This window comes from Rattus norvegicus, chromosome 9 (genome assembly GCF_021556685.1).
Source record: "Rattus norvegicus strain SHRSP/BbbUtx chromosome 9, alternate assembly SHRSP_T2T, whole genome shotgun sequence".
NCBI classification, from domain to species: domain Eukaryota; kingdom Metazoa; phylum Chordata; class Mammalia; order Rodentia; family Muridae; genus Rattus; species Rattus norvegicus.
This window is the reverse complement of record NC_141542.1, coordinates 57431425-57448704: the sequence shown is the minus strand read 5'-3', so window position 1 is coordinate 57448704 and position 17280 is coordinate 57431425. Positions and strand designations below refer to the sequence as shown.

General features: G+C 44.8%; 1 protein-coding gene across 52 annotated transcripts in view; it reads right to left on the bottom strand.

The window, feature by feature from the left end:
• Map4k4 (mitogen-activated protein kinase kinase kinase kinase 4) overlaps window positions 1-17280 on the bottom strand; it is a 125632-nt gene that overhangs the window by 52693 nt on the left and 55659 nt on the right. For all 52 annotated transcript variants that reach the window (XM_087565186.1, XM_087565187.1, XM_087565188.1 and 49 more), the window contains 1 exon segment: window positions 12312-12368. In XM_087565186.1, the coding sequence (XP_087421312.1) occupies window positions 12312-12368 (57 nt within the window).

Here is a 17280-nt window from a genome sequence, read left to right as displayed (position 1 = left end):
GAAATGGACAGAGTGCACAACTCTGTTCATCCACAGCTTGCTCTTCTGAATATGACCACAAGTATGATAATCAGCAGGACTGACAGGGCAGAATCCCAGACACCCCTCTACCAATGACCCTCAGGCCATCTACCCACTTCTTTGAGTGGCAATTTGCTTAGGTCAAACACCACACATAAAAAGGTAATCTGACTGATACTATGATCTTTTTTTAAAAGCCATTTCTTCCTTAGGAAACATTTATGAATATATTTAAGACAAGAAAAGTTTTGCAAGGTACTGGACAGACGACAACACATGACTTCAGGGACAGTGTGCAAGGTTCCCACTCAGGTGAGAGCAGCAGGTGAGGGGTGGGGGGAGGGAGAGCCCTTGTGATAAGAAGGGAAGAGGAAGAGGGAGGAAAGAGAGGGACATACAGGCAGGAACCATCATCGTGTGAATGACCAGGGATGAGGAACCGCAGTCTGTTTCTCCTATACACGTGGGGAAGGAACTACAACCATCGGCATGAGCATTTTATCCTGTCACCTGCTGCACACGCTGACAAACTCCAGTAAGAGGGCGGGCTAAGGAAGATCTCCAAGTACCGTCCAAATGAAGAAAAAAATCAGAATTAAAGTGAGAACAGAGAGAGAGAGAGTGTGTGTGAGAGAGAGAGAGAGAGAGAGAGAGAGAGAGAGAGAGAGAGAGAGAGAGAATAATGTGTGTGTGTGTGTGTAGGAATCAATCAGCCTTGGGGTAGGAAAGCACAGTGCATGTTGTCAGTGAATACACCTGAGCACATCTCTAGAATTCCTTATACACTCACTTCATTGCTGCAAGCCCCTTGGGTTTCTGCATAGAATGGGTTTCACACTCATTCTTTATTGGCATTTCTCCCTTTCCTGGGAGATTTGGGGTTTCTCAGTAATATATAGGTGTGTGCACACGCTTGCCCAAAAACCAGCTTTTAACTTGGCCAATATAAAAACTGCCTCGATTTGAATTTTCTCTCCAAAGGAACTTCATACTAAACAGAAAGGAGTGCTGATGAAGAGAAGCGGAAAGAAGCACGGTCCCTGACATAACTAAGAAGAGTCAACCTCTCTTAGAAAGGCCTTAATCATGTCCTTTGTATACACACACTCATACATACAGGATGATGTAGATAACACAGGTGAGACAAGAGAAGGCTGTGAGTTTGTTGGTGAGGAACAAAGGGCCCTGTTTACAAAGCCACCCGAGGCTGCTCCCGGAACAAGGCCCACAGCTAAACACAGGCCCCAGAAAGCCAGACGTCCTCTTGCTGTACACTCACAGTAGCAGGCATGCAGAGATTGGGAAGAAAGAGCACAGCCAGGGGTGATAGTGTCTGCCTTTAACCCAAGCACTGAGGAAGCAGAGACAAGGGGACCTCTGAGTTTGGGGCCAGCTTGCTCTACACACAGAGTTCCAGGCTGGCCAAGGATACACACGCGGTATGATCGTCTTTAAAAAGAATACATGGGTCTGGAGAGATGGCTCAGTGGTTAAGAGCACTCACTGCTCTTCCAGAGGTCCTGAGTTCAATTCCCAGCAACCACATGGTGGCTCACAACCATCTGAAATGGGATCCGATGCCCTCTTCTGGTGTGTCTGAAAACAGCTACAGTGTATTCATATACATAAAATAAAATAAAAAGATTAAAAAAAATGTTTAAAAAAAAAAAACAAGGTAGGACAAAGTTCAAATATTAACTCTGTCTTAAAGTCCAATCAGTCTAATCCTTGAGTTCGGTGCTTTATGAGCTGCCCAGACTTGAAAACATTTTTACCCATGTGTCCCTCCCTCCCTCCCACTCTCCATCTCATTCCGTTAACCCAGGACCACTGTTCCACCCACTAGACAGAGGGGTCCACTTCTTAGCAGGGAGTAGGGCTGTAAGAGCCTCCAGGGAGCTGCTCCCTGGGCAGCAATTAAGATCAACAATTGACAGGCTGCAGTGTTCTCTTCCTCCAGGGACGAAGGCATTCTTTTAAGACCCAGCTGTTTGTCCCTTTAAGAAGTCAAAGCTTCCAAAGGTTCCATAACCCACGGACTAAATAAAAGACCAAGTGTATATATAGTCTCAAACTGTTAAAAGCTTAAACAGTGCTGTCCGCTGGTCTGAAAACATTGAGTATGTATACTGAGAAATATGATCGGCAGATTTTCGTGGTCCATTTCTGGTGATCCTAAGCATCTTTGGACAGAGAAACACTGTGCTCTGCCATCACGCTGCACCATCCCAAGACTCACGCTGTAACACCTTTGACACTGGGCTACAAACTTGATGTGGTGGAGAAGACCTTGCAGACTGTACAATGGGACTCTTCCGGGTTACATCCTAGAGTCTGTGAAGCACAAGACCTTAAGCACAATCAAAGTCAACAGTAGCCTCTCCACATGACTGAAACATCATCGAGAGTCAGTGATGGCACTCATTTGCTTGCCAAAATCTGTCCTACAGTCCTCAGCAACCAAGTTCTAAGGCGCAAGAAACTCAACTGAAAAGGTCCTGATGGGAAATCGCGGTCTCCATCCCAAAGCACTACTGTAGGATGATGTAATGTAACAGACACTCTGAACATCACTTCTGTTGTTTTCATGATTTTAAAATAAAATCATGTAATAAAATAGAAAGATGCTGAGTGTCATTCACTGTCATTTACTGTCTAATTATGCAGGCCTAGCCTCAGAGGGAAAAAAAGCATCAGAAAATATAGAATTTGCCAAGGACCTTTGAGTCAATTACAACTAGAATCTTACGATGAAGACTTAGTATACAGTGTTTTATATTGTCTTTAGAATGTAGTTAGGATGATTTCCAAATCCCCTTTGATGACTAGAGTTTGGGGATTGGAGAGATGGCTCAGGAGTTAAAAGAAACAGCCAGAGAACCCTAGTTCTATACTCAGCATCAGTAGGGAGGACACACATCTTTTTCTAAAAAAAATAATAAGTTTGGTGGTCTTATTTCAACACTTAATAGACACACACGCATGCACACACACACATACCACCACAAAAGTAAACAACTGGTTCAAGTGGAAGACAAATCAGGTGAGCAGACGAAGGGCTGAAATGTAAGCCAACGGTCGAACTGACAAAGAGCAGAGGAGGCTTATATGCCACCCCATGTGTCTAACTGTAAGTCCAAACTACTGTGTCCTTCATACTCCACCTCAGGGGAGCCAAGGTGATCACACATGGGGATCTGAAGGATGGGGCGGGAGCTCTAGGAGCAAAGGGGCTGTCCTCTGGCTCCCTTCAATGGGGAGGCAGCTGCTGAGCCCCACTTCGTGAGTTAATGCAGCTGGTGCCAATTAGCATTTTGGCCTCCGCCCAGCAGGAGCAACTCTCACAGACAAGTTCTTTGTCTGGAGCTGGGTTCTGACAGTGGACAAGCTTTCAGTTCGCTCCCTGGCTATCAGAGGATTGGGGGCTGGGAGAAGCCAACATTTGCATGGCATTAATTTACATAGCAGCTATGGGCTGTAAACGAATCAAATGAAACATACTGCCCATCGCACTGTCTGAGCACACCACACAGGAGTGTGCCTAGTAGGTATCTGTCTGGTTTTAACGTCCCCCTAGGTGTCTGAAGTAAGCGTGTTTGTTTTGCAAGGCCTTTAGTGTACTAGCCAAGTGCTCTACCACTGAGCTAATGTCTCCATCCCTTTTGGGTTCCCTTAAAATGTGGCTTCCATCCCTTATTATCTAAGTTCTCTGTCTCTGTCTCTGTCTCTCTGTCTCTCTCACTCCACTGATGACTGTACTGCCTGAGGGACAGAGACACCTTAGAGACAATGACTGGGACCCAAGAAGACTGAGGAATGTTCTGAGTTCATCCTCTTTCCACCTGGCTTCTTTACAAAATTAATCATCAGTCAGTGACAGCTGCGCAAATGGCGGGAGGGCAACTGATGGTCTCTGTGAAGCTGGAGAAGGGAGCTGTGATGTGAGCCAAAGTCTCTGGCAGAGTTCTGCCCCAAGATCTACAACTGAGCCGTGTCCCTGAAAGAAAACAAACTATTTCACCTTGCAGGGTCCAGGCAGATCCGAGAGTGGGATACTCAGCACCAGCCATCTTAAAGGTAGCACAGAATCGATTAAGCTTAATTTGGCTTTGATTCAAACATAAAAGAGTTACATGACTTCGATTCACCATTCAACAAAATGTAAATGACAATTTTACAGATTCTAGAAGAGGATACAACGTAGAATAAATGGGATTTGTTATGGGATCAGGCCACAAGAATGACAGCCTTCAAAGTAACATCCTCACCCAAATCAGTCAGTGCTTTGGGGAAAAGCCGCAATCCTCTTCCAAACTGGCAATGCCCAAGTGATGGAGAAAGAAAAGTGCTCCCTCCCTCAAACACACCAATGTCAATATTAAATTCATGTTCTTCTTTACTTAACTGAATCAATGCCTTTCTTCTGGGTATGGCCACGGCCTCAAAGCTGTTCTCTGCCTGATGGCAGATCTAGTCAGTCAGAGCCCTCAGAGAGCCTTCCTTCTTCCCTCCTTGCTGAGTCATTCAGTCAGACCTTATTGCTCACCTGGAGCCCAGGACAGACAAGAGACGGCAACTACAATAACAGCAGAGCGGGCAGAGCCTTCTCCCCTCCTACACGCCACTCACTTATGAATGAGTGTGGAGGACTATGCTCCCCTGAAGGAGACCATGGTGTCACAGAAGTCAAAGCACAACTCTGTGATAAAGCCCTCCAAGAAACACAACAACAAACGGCAAATGCTGATCCTCCTGAAGCCCAGTAACACACACGTTGTTCCAAAGTTTCATGTCAACACCCAGAAATCCTGGTAGATCCCAATGTTTAAGGCAAAATGTCCTAAGTGTGTTTTCAATGACATACACCCTCAAATACTCTATGTTTATTTCCAAAACCAAGTTCTCTACAAAAGTGATTACACTTTAACGTTTTATAAAGCCTAAGAATCTAAAATCTAAAACCCAGAAGTTATCGAAGCAGTATGACCTTGGCAACAGAATGTGGTCATACATGTGTAAGCGTGCACGTGTTAGGTACCTATCAAAATGTGGTTGAACTTGTGAGTGTACACATGTTAGGTATCTGTCAGAATGTAACCATACATGTATAAGTGTGCATGTGTCAGGTACCTATTAAAAGGGTTAAATGGACAGAAGAGAGGAAACAAGGAAGAGGAAGAAATTCTGGCATTGACTACCTCTAGGGTAATTTCTTCTTTAATCTTCTAACTTTCCACATGGTCATGCATAAGATTTCTGTCAGCTCTCATGGTCTGCCTCCCTGTCTCCCATCCCTGATGCTGAAGGGTCACTGTCAAACCTGAAGAAGCACACAGCCTTGCTAGGCTAGGCCAGAAACACTACAGGCCTCAGGCTTGTCTGCAGTCAGTACCAATGCAAAACACTGAGCTAAGATCGGCAACTTCCTTATGTAAGTCATTCCTGAGAAGAAGGAAGGAAGGGAGGGAGGGAAGGAGGGAGGGAGGGAGGAAGGAAGGGGCTCGCCCAGCAACTGCCTTCACACACTCTACTTGACTGCCTGAGGCTCCTTACTGGACCATGCCTGTGGCAAATTCCATGAGCTCTGCACACTACACAGAAAGAAGAGAAGTGCCCTACACACTGAACAGTGTTACTCACACAGATCAAGTGAGGATTGGCCAAGGGCTGCTCGGAGGGCGTGGCATGTGGAGGAGTACCTGTGTGTGAGCAAGCACACCTCTTACCGCCAGCCCACGGCCTCAGGTGCACAGGAGCTCAGACGCAGACTTTAAAGGCCATGGTCTCAACAATGGATTAAGATCACTCCTCAGCTAGTTGGTGATCCAACCACCAATAATTATGGTAACTAACTGGATGCCCCCCAAATTCAAGAATATTATAAAAGTATAAAATAATTGTGAAACCAGTAAGGTAAAATTCATTCTTCTAATTTAGAAGAATTTTCTAATTCTGACTTTACAAGTATTAGTGAGCAACCGATTTAATTAAATTATATTTTTAATTAAAATATAATTACATCATTTCTCCCTTCTCATTCTTCCCTAAGATCCTCCCACATACCTCACCCTTCACTTTGCTTCCTTTCAAAGTCATGGCCTCTTTTTCTTTGTTTTACACACACACACACACACACACACACACACACACACACACACCCCATTGCATACAAGGATGATGAAGCTTTTGCTTTAAATTTAACATGAATCAATCCCTTATACTCAGTTTCTTTACATCCAAGATGGAAAATCCCTTCCAAGCAGGTGAGGCCACCCACAATGGTAAATAATATATTAGGTTAGCATGAAAATCTTTTTGCAGCACATAGCACACAGAAAATATGTGCTGTGGTTCTAAGAAAATGAACTACAATTATCTTTGGCTTTATAGAGTATTCCTATAGAGTCTAACATGAAACAGGCCCTGGTGAATGTACACAATCCAGGCATTGAGTTCCTGCTAACAGCAGTGGGTGGAGCAAGGACAGCAGGCCAGGGCAGTCACCGCCAGTGTAACCAGCTAACTCTCCCACCATGAACGACAGTCTGAGTACTAACTAGATGTGCGATCACCTCCATTCACACAACGACAGACAAACCTGCAGGCGTTCCTACCCCCAAAACCCGGGAAGGATGACTCTAATAACCTACAGATTCCCAAACAACTGGTAAAAAGGAAAGATAACTGATTCACGTAGCCATGGATGGATGCTGCTGGTCCTACCCAACAGTGTCACCCAGGCGGGCCCTCTGCCACGGCTCTCCTGCTGCCAAAGTCTGAATGCACGCTGGTATCTCTGAACACACTGCATATCCCCTGACACTGAGCACTGTGTATAGCTTATCAGAACAGTTGTTCTTTCAAATGAGTTTTTTAAAGCTGTATAAGAGAGTTGAAGATAAGATTTTGCTGGACAAAAAAATATACTTTTACAGGATTAGCATGATCCAATTCAAAAAGGCAAACAAAACTTGTGAGGTTTTGACAATTGAGGTTTTGCTACCTTAAGCCTACTACTGCTTTAGCCACTCAGAAAGCTGCAGACCAATTATTTAAAGTAAAAGAAAGAGTTCTGCTTTAGGTAATTAGAAACTAAATAATAAAAATCCTGCTCAAATATGACTCATAAGACAGACTCCAGGGCAGCCCACCAACCACTTATCTCACTTTGGTCTAGCCATGGCTCACTAACTTGACACTGGGTTCTCAAGTCCCTTGAGCGCTCACCCCCACTCCTACACCTACCCTCTCCCCCTCCCCTTCTCTTAGAGTCATGGGTGCACTAACAGTAAGCAGATAGATGACAGGGAGGCAGAGGAACTTTCTAGGAGAGAGGTCTGGGCAAAGGCCCCCAGAACACTACAGCCACTCTCATCGGTCAGCAGACAGGCAATGCCACCCACTACTGAGTAACAACAGTCACCCTCCTTAGAGGCCCTCATCTCTTGTCACTCTGTATGACCATAAAGCAAAACACTTGGTGAGAGTTTGTCTGAAGCCTCCTGGGTTTAGCCAAGGCAGAACAATTGTTTTTAAAGTGGAACTCTCCCCGGAGACAAGAAACAGAACACACTTGTCAGAGAGAGGACCACCTACCATCCCATGCCTACACTCACTCAGACATTCAAAGTAGTGAGAGAGCAGAGCTGGGCTTCTGCATGAAGGAGAATTAAGTCCACCAGCATTATGCACTTGTGAAGAATCTGACACCTTCTTCAGCCCTTTAGGGCACCTACACACATACACACACACACACACACACACACACACACACACACAGAGGTGGGGAGAGACACAGGCAGGTAGGCAGACAGACAGACTCTCAAATGATATTTCCTTTCCAATAGTCCATACTAGTTTATAGAGACAAACTTTTAAGGACTACTCCATGAAGACCCGAAAGATCATTACCTAAGCAGAAAGGCTATTATCACATGGAAATCTGCCTGGCTCACCCTCCTCCAGCCAGGCTGAGAAGAATGATCAGATTATGCCACTTTCCCTCTCCTGCCCACTGACCATTTTCAGTTTCCATGTTCACACTGCATCTAGAAGGAGGAAGGGGGGAAACAAACAACCCACACAAGCCACAGGCAGCAGCATCACAGTCATACCTGAGCCTACAAGAACTAATCTATCAACAAGGCAAAGCTGTACTGAATCCAGGCCACACCCTGTGTACACTCAACAGCTGATCTTCCCTATACAGACAGAGTACCACACCTTGAGCTGAAGTAGGACACGGAAGACCTGTGCCTTCTGTTGTAGAATGGCTGGGTGTCAGTTTTGCTGCCTAAAACAGCACAGAATAGGGAAAAGCAGCCGGCCACCCACAGTTCTCTAAGGCTTATGACCTACAGACACTGCCCCTCTTCTGTAAGAATGAATATACTTATGCTATACACATCTATGCGCCCTTATGTAAATACAAATGAAACTGTTAAGAATTTAAATGACGGGAGCTGGAGAGATAGCTCAGTGCTCTTCTAGAGGTCCTGAGTTCAATTCCTAGCAACCACATGGTGGCTCACAACCATCTGAAATGGGTTCTGATGCCCTCTTCTGGTGTTGAAGAGAGCAACAGTGTACTCACATATATAAAATAAATAAATCTTTTTTTAAAAGGATTTAAATGACAAGAGCTGGGGCATACCAGTTCAGCAGTAACAAGCCCTGGTTAAACATCAAATACTCTTTTCAACACTACAAGTGCCTGGACAGGTTTGTGTTTAGTTGGTTTCTAGTGGCCTGCCTCGGTCCTAAGTTACACAGCATACTTGTTCTAACTATCTCGCCTGTGCCATGGCTCCGAAGCTGAAGTTCTATACCTTATATAGTCCAGTCAGTTGCATCCTGTACACTTGAGTTATGAGGCTGTGCTTTGCAGGATGCTATCGCTGGGGAAGACTGGGTGAGCAGTGCATGAGTCTTCTCTAGACATTTCCTTCCCTAAGCTCCTCTCAGCCTGAAGTTACTGTAAACAAAACACATATAACACTACCCACTTGCTGCACTAATATCAAATCGTTAACAAAGATCTGTAATAAATAAATCTGTAATATGCTCTGTAAACCCTTTCCAAAGCCAACCAGATAAAAGACAGTTTCCTTCAGAAGAGCCCTTCTGACCTCAATTCTTAATTCTGTCAAGATCAAAGCAAATAGGAAGAGATCTGCACATCTATAAAAAAATGCCTCCCTTGCAGACTACTCAGCCCCATCTGTAGTGTCATGTCCGGCTTCTTCTCATAACCAAACACAATGGTGGGGCAGGCCTACATCCCCACTTACTGCAGCTGGAGCTGCCAACAAGAGCGCCATGCCGTGGTCTTCCCACCCACTGTTCCCGCACCCGCTGAGCCTGCTGACCAGCACCTAGTCCCTCCTAATAAGACGCATGCTCGTGACTTTCCCAGGAATTGGCTCCTGTACCTCTGTGCTCCTGAGACGAAATGGCAAGCAGACAATCTCACTCTTGTCAAGAGGACCCTCTCCAATGACCTCCCCTCCCCCCTGCCCAGAGCTGACATCTGCTGCTTAGCAGCAAACCTCTCTTATCTGACACCCAGGCCCCAGCAACATGAGCCCAGAAGCCTCAGTGCTGGGACAGGCAAGCGCAAGCTTTCCATGCTGCCAGTGGTCCAAGGTCTTCTATTCACAACCTTCTATTCCCAATCTTCCTCGGGATCCTTCCTGAGCCCCAGGCCACAGCAGAAGAGCATGTAAGAAACATCACTGAGGAGCTAACAGACTCAATGGTTGATTGACGGGGGCTTTAAGCTCACCATCCAGTTTTGACTTTACTGGAATACATGAGCTTCCATTAATTACTTTTTTAAGAGATTTATTTATTTTATATATAAGTGCATTGTCAATGTCTTCAGACACACCAGAAGAGGGCGTCAGATTCCATCACACCATGTAGTTGCTGGAATTTGAACTCAGGATCGCTGAGCCATCTCTCCAGCCCCCCATTAATTATTTTTAAAGGAGCACTACAAATACTCGTGTCCATCACCTGACCATTGCCACCTTGTTTTTCAAGCAGGAAAACACCTTTTGTAGCTCAGCAGTACAGCACTTATCTAGCTTGGACACACAAGGGCCTCATTTATCCCCAGCACAGAAAATAGCAACAATAATACAAAAGGCATGTAGTACATGTACAGGTATGCATGAACCCATACATGTTCTCATATAGACATGACTGAATAAGAAATACACCAAAGGGCTACTGTCAGAAGAGGAAAGGACTTGATTTTCTTTACACTCTCCTAAATGCTTCTCTTCCTTTCTCTGGTGACCATGTGGTGCACAATTATAATCAAACTTGGCCTTAGAGGAGGCTCCAGACTTGAAATGGATCTGAGGTGTGAAGTAACATACCAGGAGGCCACAGCAGCTACTCAGGAAACACAGCGTGGGCTGAAAGCACTAAGTCCGGAAAGAAACTAAACTCTGGCTTCCATAAACACCCAAGGCTTAAGGCTTACAAAGACAAGGTCTCTTTGCCTGGTCCTTGCTGTCTTGGAGTTTGCTACATACATTGCCCTCAAACTCAGAGAGATCTGCTTGCCTCTGCTTCCTATAAAGGATATATCCATGTCTGGACCATTTAAAGTGGTACCTAAGTCTAACAATAGACCACCCAACCCAGTCTATAGGTTCTGTGGCTCTGGCGACACCATATCCCAAAACAGCAACAGGGGTCACGCGGGAAGAAACGGGGACTTCATCGAGAAGTTGTCACTGCGTGGCCCAGGCTCAGAGCACTTCATAAACACCTACTACATTGAATTACAGTAAGTTCAAATGTACCACTCTTCCACTGATCCTTAAAAATCTTTGAATGAGCCAGGCAGTGGTAGCGTGCACCTTTTATCCCAGCACTCAGGAGGCAGAGGCTAGCAGATCTCTGAGTTTGAGGCCAGCCTGGTCTATAGAGTGAAATCCAGTACAGCCAGGGCTACAAAGAATAACCCTGTCTTGAAAAACAAACAAACAAATGGAAACGTTTAGCTGAAAAGCATCTACTTTTCCACAGAACTGTCCTGCCCACAGCACAATTTGTTACAAGAATCTTTTGGATAACCAACCAAACAGGTTTCCTCTTAAAAGTCTCTAGCTATCCTTGTTGACAGACAAGAGGGAAGTCACCCCACAGAACCCCACATCCTCCCTAGTGGGTCTGCGGGATTCAACAGCTGTCACCTGTGGGCTACAATGTTTCCTAATTCTAACTCACAAATGTGCGCACTGGAGAGGCCCATGCTGTGTGAGAGGAGCAGGGATGGTGGAGGACACCTCTCCAGATTATGGATGACTCATCGGCAGCCATCAGTTTCCTCAGTAAGCCCCAGATTTAGGGAAATTACGATCTGATGTAAAGACGCTGCAGACTTCTGCTTAGTTCTTTCTAGAACTCGGTAACTGCGCTGAATCTGACTCAACACTGCATAGAAGGCAGTGAGTACAGAGGATGAGACAAACTAAAACAGGTTACTATGGGGTAGCCCTAGCTCCTCACAACCCATTAAGGATACACTCACAGAGGCACCCTCGAGTGTGTGTGTGTGTGTGTGTGTGTGTGTGTGTGTGTGTGTGCGCGCGAGTGAGTGTGCGTGTATGCATGGGCTCACATTTTATTTAGCTCAGTTCTCTTTTCCCATCTAAAGCTGCACAGGAAATCTTCACTGACTATTTAAAGAACTATCTTTTGCCACTAAGTTGTGCCAACAACAATCTAGTTGACGTTCTTTCTAAACAGATGTTTCTGTCTTTCAGCCTCTAGGAACTTGGCTCAATATTTCCTTTTCTCAATATAAATAAATAAATAAATAAATAAATAAATAAATAAATAAATAAATAAATAAATGGAATGGCACAGATGTGGTCTAATACTCTAAGGGGAGCATTCCCTTCAATCGCCGTTCATGTGACCCCCCATGGTCCCTCCCACCCCAACATTTTCTTTCCTATTAGTGAAGATGTTTCCAATTACAGCCCATCTTGTGGCCAAGGATGACATCACTCAGATGGAGGGAGTTTGTTGTGGGTTAGTTGTTTAAATAAAAAGTGCACTAAGCAAACAAGAGTCTTCGTTTCTTGAGACCATCTGCAACAACTCGTCCACGGGCCTGCTGCTGGACCTGGAGCCTTAACGCCGCAGGAAAGCCATGCACTAAGGTGACCACAACCACTAACTACGCCGAGAAGGGCAAAGGTACTTGGGCTGGAGTAACTTTAAAGTCTCGATCTCTTCATAAACATGTATGGTCAATTCAACCTTACCTCGGTGACATCCATAACCTTGATGGCCGCCAGCTGACCCGTTTTAACATGTCGACCCTGAAGACACAGAAAAGAAAGACTGGTTATTACCAACATTCACAACAGTTATTCAGATGGAGTGGATAACGTCTATAAGCCAGCCTCCCTCCAGGCTTTTCCTGTTACTGATAAAAGGTGATCACGGTAAGAGCGTGCTCACCAATAGAATGGCAGAGCTGGTGAAAATAAGGAAGCAGATCAAACGAATTTAGATAAAATATCATTTTTTTTTCTCGGAGATCTAATGTACCTATCGTAAGCTCCAAGGTTCTCAAAAGACTCTGTTAAATGTATGTGTATATGTGTGTACGTGTAAGCTTATTTAACACTGCATGCATTCCGGAGCCCACGGAGGTCGGATGAGGGCACAGATCCCCTTAGAACTGAAGTTCCAGGGGATTCTGAACCTCTATGGAGGGTCTGGTTATCAAGTCAGGAAGCCATCTTCCAGGATCCTAATCAACTTAAAGTAATGTGTTTGTCTACATATCAGGCTCACAAACAATCAAATGAAACAAAAACAAAACACCTCTAGATATTCACTCGATATGCCATACATGGGTAACTGCCTTCTTCCTGGACTCCCAACAGCTACTACTAGATTCCACAAATTATAGCAAATATAAGGAGTAGGAAGATTATTGCCCAGAGAACAGGAAGTATGCAAAAAGATTCAGGGACAAGCAAAGTAACATTGTCTCAACTATAATTTTTGATTTAGGACCTAAACTGTATAGCTTATTCATATCACGCTGTATTTAAAAACAAAATAAAACAAAACAAAATCCAAAAAAGTACTATCATTCTCCTCTCACACTGATGATGGTGTGGCTATCCGCCTACTCTCTGAAGCAACTAGGAGCCACTCCACTATCTTGAAGATGAACTACTTAAGGAATCAATTTTAAGGATGGCCCTTCTGTGGCAAGGCAACAACATCCTCACATTTCCCAAAAACTCTCTGGTCTTATGACAGAAAGAGTAAATTTATAACACTAAACCTAAGAACAACTCTCCATTTACTCACAGAATTGGCTCAGGAATTCAAATTACAACAAGAACCATGCAGTCCCCTAAAATGGCATTATCTGAGAACTAGTATAATAACGGAAGTGCTCAACAAACAGGACTGGAGACAGCTTTGGACTGCCGTGTCAGAGGGCAGAGTCGTGGTATATACTTCATGGCATCAGGGAGCACAGCAATCACGTCGCACCAGTGTGGGCCACGTGAGCAAATACAAGCCCAGAATATGAGAGTCTATGTCCTCTATCAGTAATCACATTAAGTAGCTCCCATGACTATGTCCGCACAATCACATGACTATGACAGCAGTCACATGACTATGGCCTCACAATCACATGACTATGACAGCAGTCACATGACTATGTCCGCACAATCACATGACTATGACAGCAGTCACATGACTATGGCCTCACAATCACTAAGTAAAACTGTGTTTTTCTTGAATCCAGGAAGGAAGAGTGCATTTAAGACATAGTGTGAGTGAACCCTCTGCCTCGGCCATGTGGCAGGCCCTAGAGTACCCACGCAGCCCTTCAGCCTTCCAGCCTTTCTATGCAGCTACTTCCAAATCACGGAGGCAACCTTCTCATGGCTAGAAATCAGGTGATGGGAACAGAGAACCGCATGGAAGTTCTTTCTTCTTTTTGAGAACACAACTATGCTATGCCGAGTAGGGACTCTTAAGATGCCTCATATAGTGCCACTTTAGATTACAGATCTACAAAACCCATGAGTCTGTCAAAACGCTCTGGCATCTTTATTCCAAATAAGTCTGTCAGTGTCACTTCATCACAGTCTGCCCGCCTCACAGGAACCAGAATTACCCCTTGGTGGAGAAACCTCACAGCTTTTGATTCATCCTGTTCTGTTTTTTTTGTTGTTGTTGTTGTTTTGTTTTGTTTTGTTTTTTAATTTTAGGAAAATGAATGTTTCCTTTTTAAGGAAAAAGAAAACCAACCCTAGGCTTGGCAGGGAAAGCTAAGGAAGAATGGCCTATTTTTCAACTCTCCTTAATTGTTTCTAACCAAGCCAAAAGTGCCACCTTGCAAATATGCAATACATAATACATGTTCCAAGAAAAAGCACACTATAGAGTGTTAGAGGTCAGGACACTGTGGTAGCCCGTCTCCTTTAAGGAAGTCTGTCCCTGGCCCACGGAAGGGCATACCGAATGATATAAGGGAAGCTTCTCAGTCCCCATAAGGGGACAGACGGCAATGTCCACTTTCCTAGAGCTCCTTCTAGCATCAGATCCTAGTTAACTGATGCATGTTGCATAATCTGTTCCTAGACCACCTAAACCTCCTTAAAATATCTGATGGTTCTCTACGTCCAATGACTGGTGAAGTCTCAGTAACAAGAATTCGAGAGATAAATAACACATCCAAGAAGGTAGAGAGAGAGCTTCTGTTGGACTGAACCCACAGGGATGGTCCCGACACTGCCTTAAGCCACATCGTCTGCAAGAAGTTTCTTTGGCTAATTAGTTTGGGGTTTTTTTTAAGACAAGGCCTCATGAGACCCAGGTTACCCTCAAAGTCCTGATGATCCTCCTGCCTCAGTCTCTCAAATTGTAGGCTTATGCATGCCCAACTCCAACTCCATTCCAAAGTATTAGACTCATCTTGATTCACCCTTATGAATCCTTGCTGCTATGCACCCCTGACGGGAAGCCACTATAACTTCACCCTGTTTCTGCTCTTGGTGTTCTCTCTCTCTCTCTCTCTCTCCCTCTCCCTCTCCCTCTCCCTCTCCCTCAAGCTTGTGCTTCCTTAAAGTCTGTGTCCCTCTGTCATTTGGCACCATTCAACCTCAAAACACACAAAAGATACACAAAGTTTTTATTTACTTTATGAAATTAGGTGTGCAGCTACTCCACGTGGGAAAAATAAGTGTTTTCTAACCCACAGTACAGACAGGTGCCAGGTCATGTGACCTCAGCTCTGCAAACCTGAATAAGGCCTGCACAGCCTTGGAATCGGGAAGAGCAGAGCACAGACACAAGCCCCTCCCAGCTCTGGGGATACTTGGTGGACAGGTGTGCCCTGGACAAACGCCTGTATTCCTCATGGAATGTAACACAAGTACCACCACCCTCATCTTATAAAACAGAGAAAGTAAACCTTAGAGATGACCCAGTCCCCTTACCAGGTGTGCAGGTTAAAGAGAGGTATCCTATCTAGCCAAATTAAATAGAAACTTCATGTAGATGATTCTACACATACTGGTAGTGGTACACACACGGTGTGGAGTAACACTGTATTTATCTTATAAGAGAAGCAATATTTGTACTCTTAGAGTCGAATGGCTTGTCATACACATTGCACCCAACCAAGAGAGATTCTCACGACGTTAGAGAGATTTCTTCGTGGTCTGACTGCTTCTCATTTGCATTCAACTATCAATGTTGTTTCATCAGAAACCTGTCCCTAGACATCTGAGTGATGCTCGGGGGGGGGGGGGGGTTCAGCTGATGAATGGGCTTGGATAACAAGTCAGAAGAACTTAGCTTGAATGTGCAGTACTCACATAAAGCTGGATGGAGCATGTCTGCAAGCCTAGTGTTCCTACAGCAAGAGGAAGGCAGGGACAGAAGTTGTGGAAGTTCAATAACCAGTTAGCTTGTGTCTGGCTATCCACAATCCACAGAGATCCTGTACCTCAAGGAAGAAGGCAAGGACCCAGCAGCACCCAAGGTTATCTATCCTCTGACTTCCAGACAAATGCACCCTCATTCACATACACGTGTGAACATGCACCACACAAAGACAATTTTACTTTAAAAAAAAGTTTATGGAGGGGTTGAAAGAGACAGCTCAGTGGTCAAGAGTATACTGACTGCTCCTCCAGAGAACCTGTATATACAGGCTCACAACCACCAGCTCCAGGGAGTCTAACATGCTCTCTGGTATGCATACACGTACACGAATACACGCATGTGCACACAAACGCATCTTTTTTTAAAAAAAGAAAAAAAAATCACCTAAGGTAGAGATGTTACGCTTCCCTAGTAAACAAGCAAAGCTCAAAATAAACATAAAACCGTTGCTCCTGTTCCCACAGAATGTGCATATGTTTGCTCCAGCCAGATCCAGCATGAGGACTGCCTGAGAGAGTAGGATGAGACCACGACTTGCTAAAGCAGTGTCTGCTGGCTTCTCGTGCACCCGAGGATTTCAGGATCGCTTCTGAAGAACGCTGAGAGTGGGAGAAAGAGTCTTCTCCAGGGAAGAGCACGCCAACTGGCTACCCACTACCAAACGGTCAGTCTTCAAAATGTACACACGAGTTAACATTACACAGACTGCAGGGCATATTTAGAAATGTGTATGTCTACACACACATACAGGGATGTAACCGCAATTAATGAAAACAGAAGCTACGAACTTAAAAAGAGGAAAGAAAGAGGTATGCGGGAGGGTTTGGGTGGAAAAAAGGGGAGAGAAATCTTGAATTTTAATATAATCTCAAAAATATTTTTAACATGTAAAAAAAAAGACTGCGAAGACCAGACAGACCCAGATTCACCTCTCCCTTACACACTTCATACGAGGAAGGAAAGCCAAGAGCCAACCCGACGCCCCATCCAAACTGACACGTCATGACCATTCCATCTAGACCACCCAGAGGTCAGCTTGAAACCTCCGAGGCCCTCCCTTGCTCTGAGTTCAGTTTCTAGAGCACACACATGGAGCCTCCAGGGCCCTGTGGTAAACAGGGTGAGATCAGCACTAAGCAATCTTGATGACCACCATCCATCCATCCCAAAGGCAGAGACCAGTTTAACTGGTTCTGTACTGTGAACCTCAAAACCACAATCTCCACTGCGAGTACACTTTTTCCAGGAAGTGACTTTAGGGAGAGCCCCCCCCCCCCAAAGCTGGGAACCGAACCCAGGGCCTTG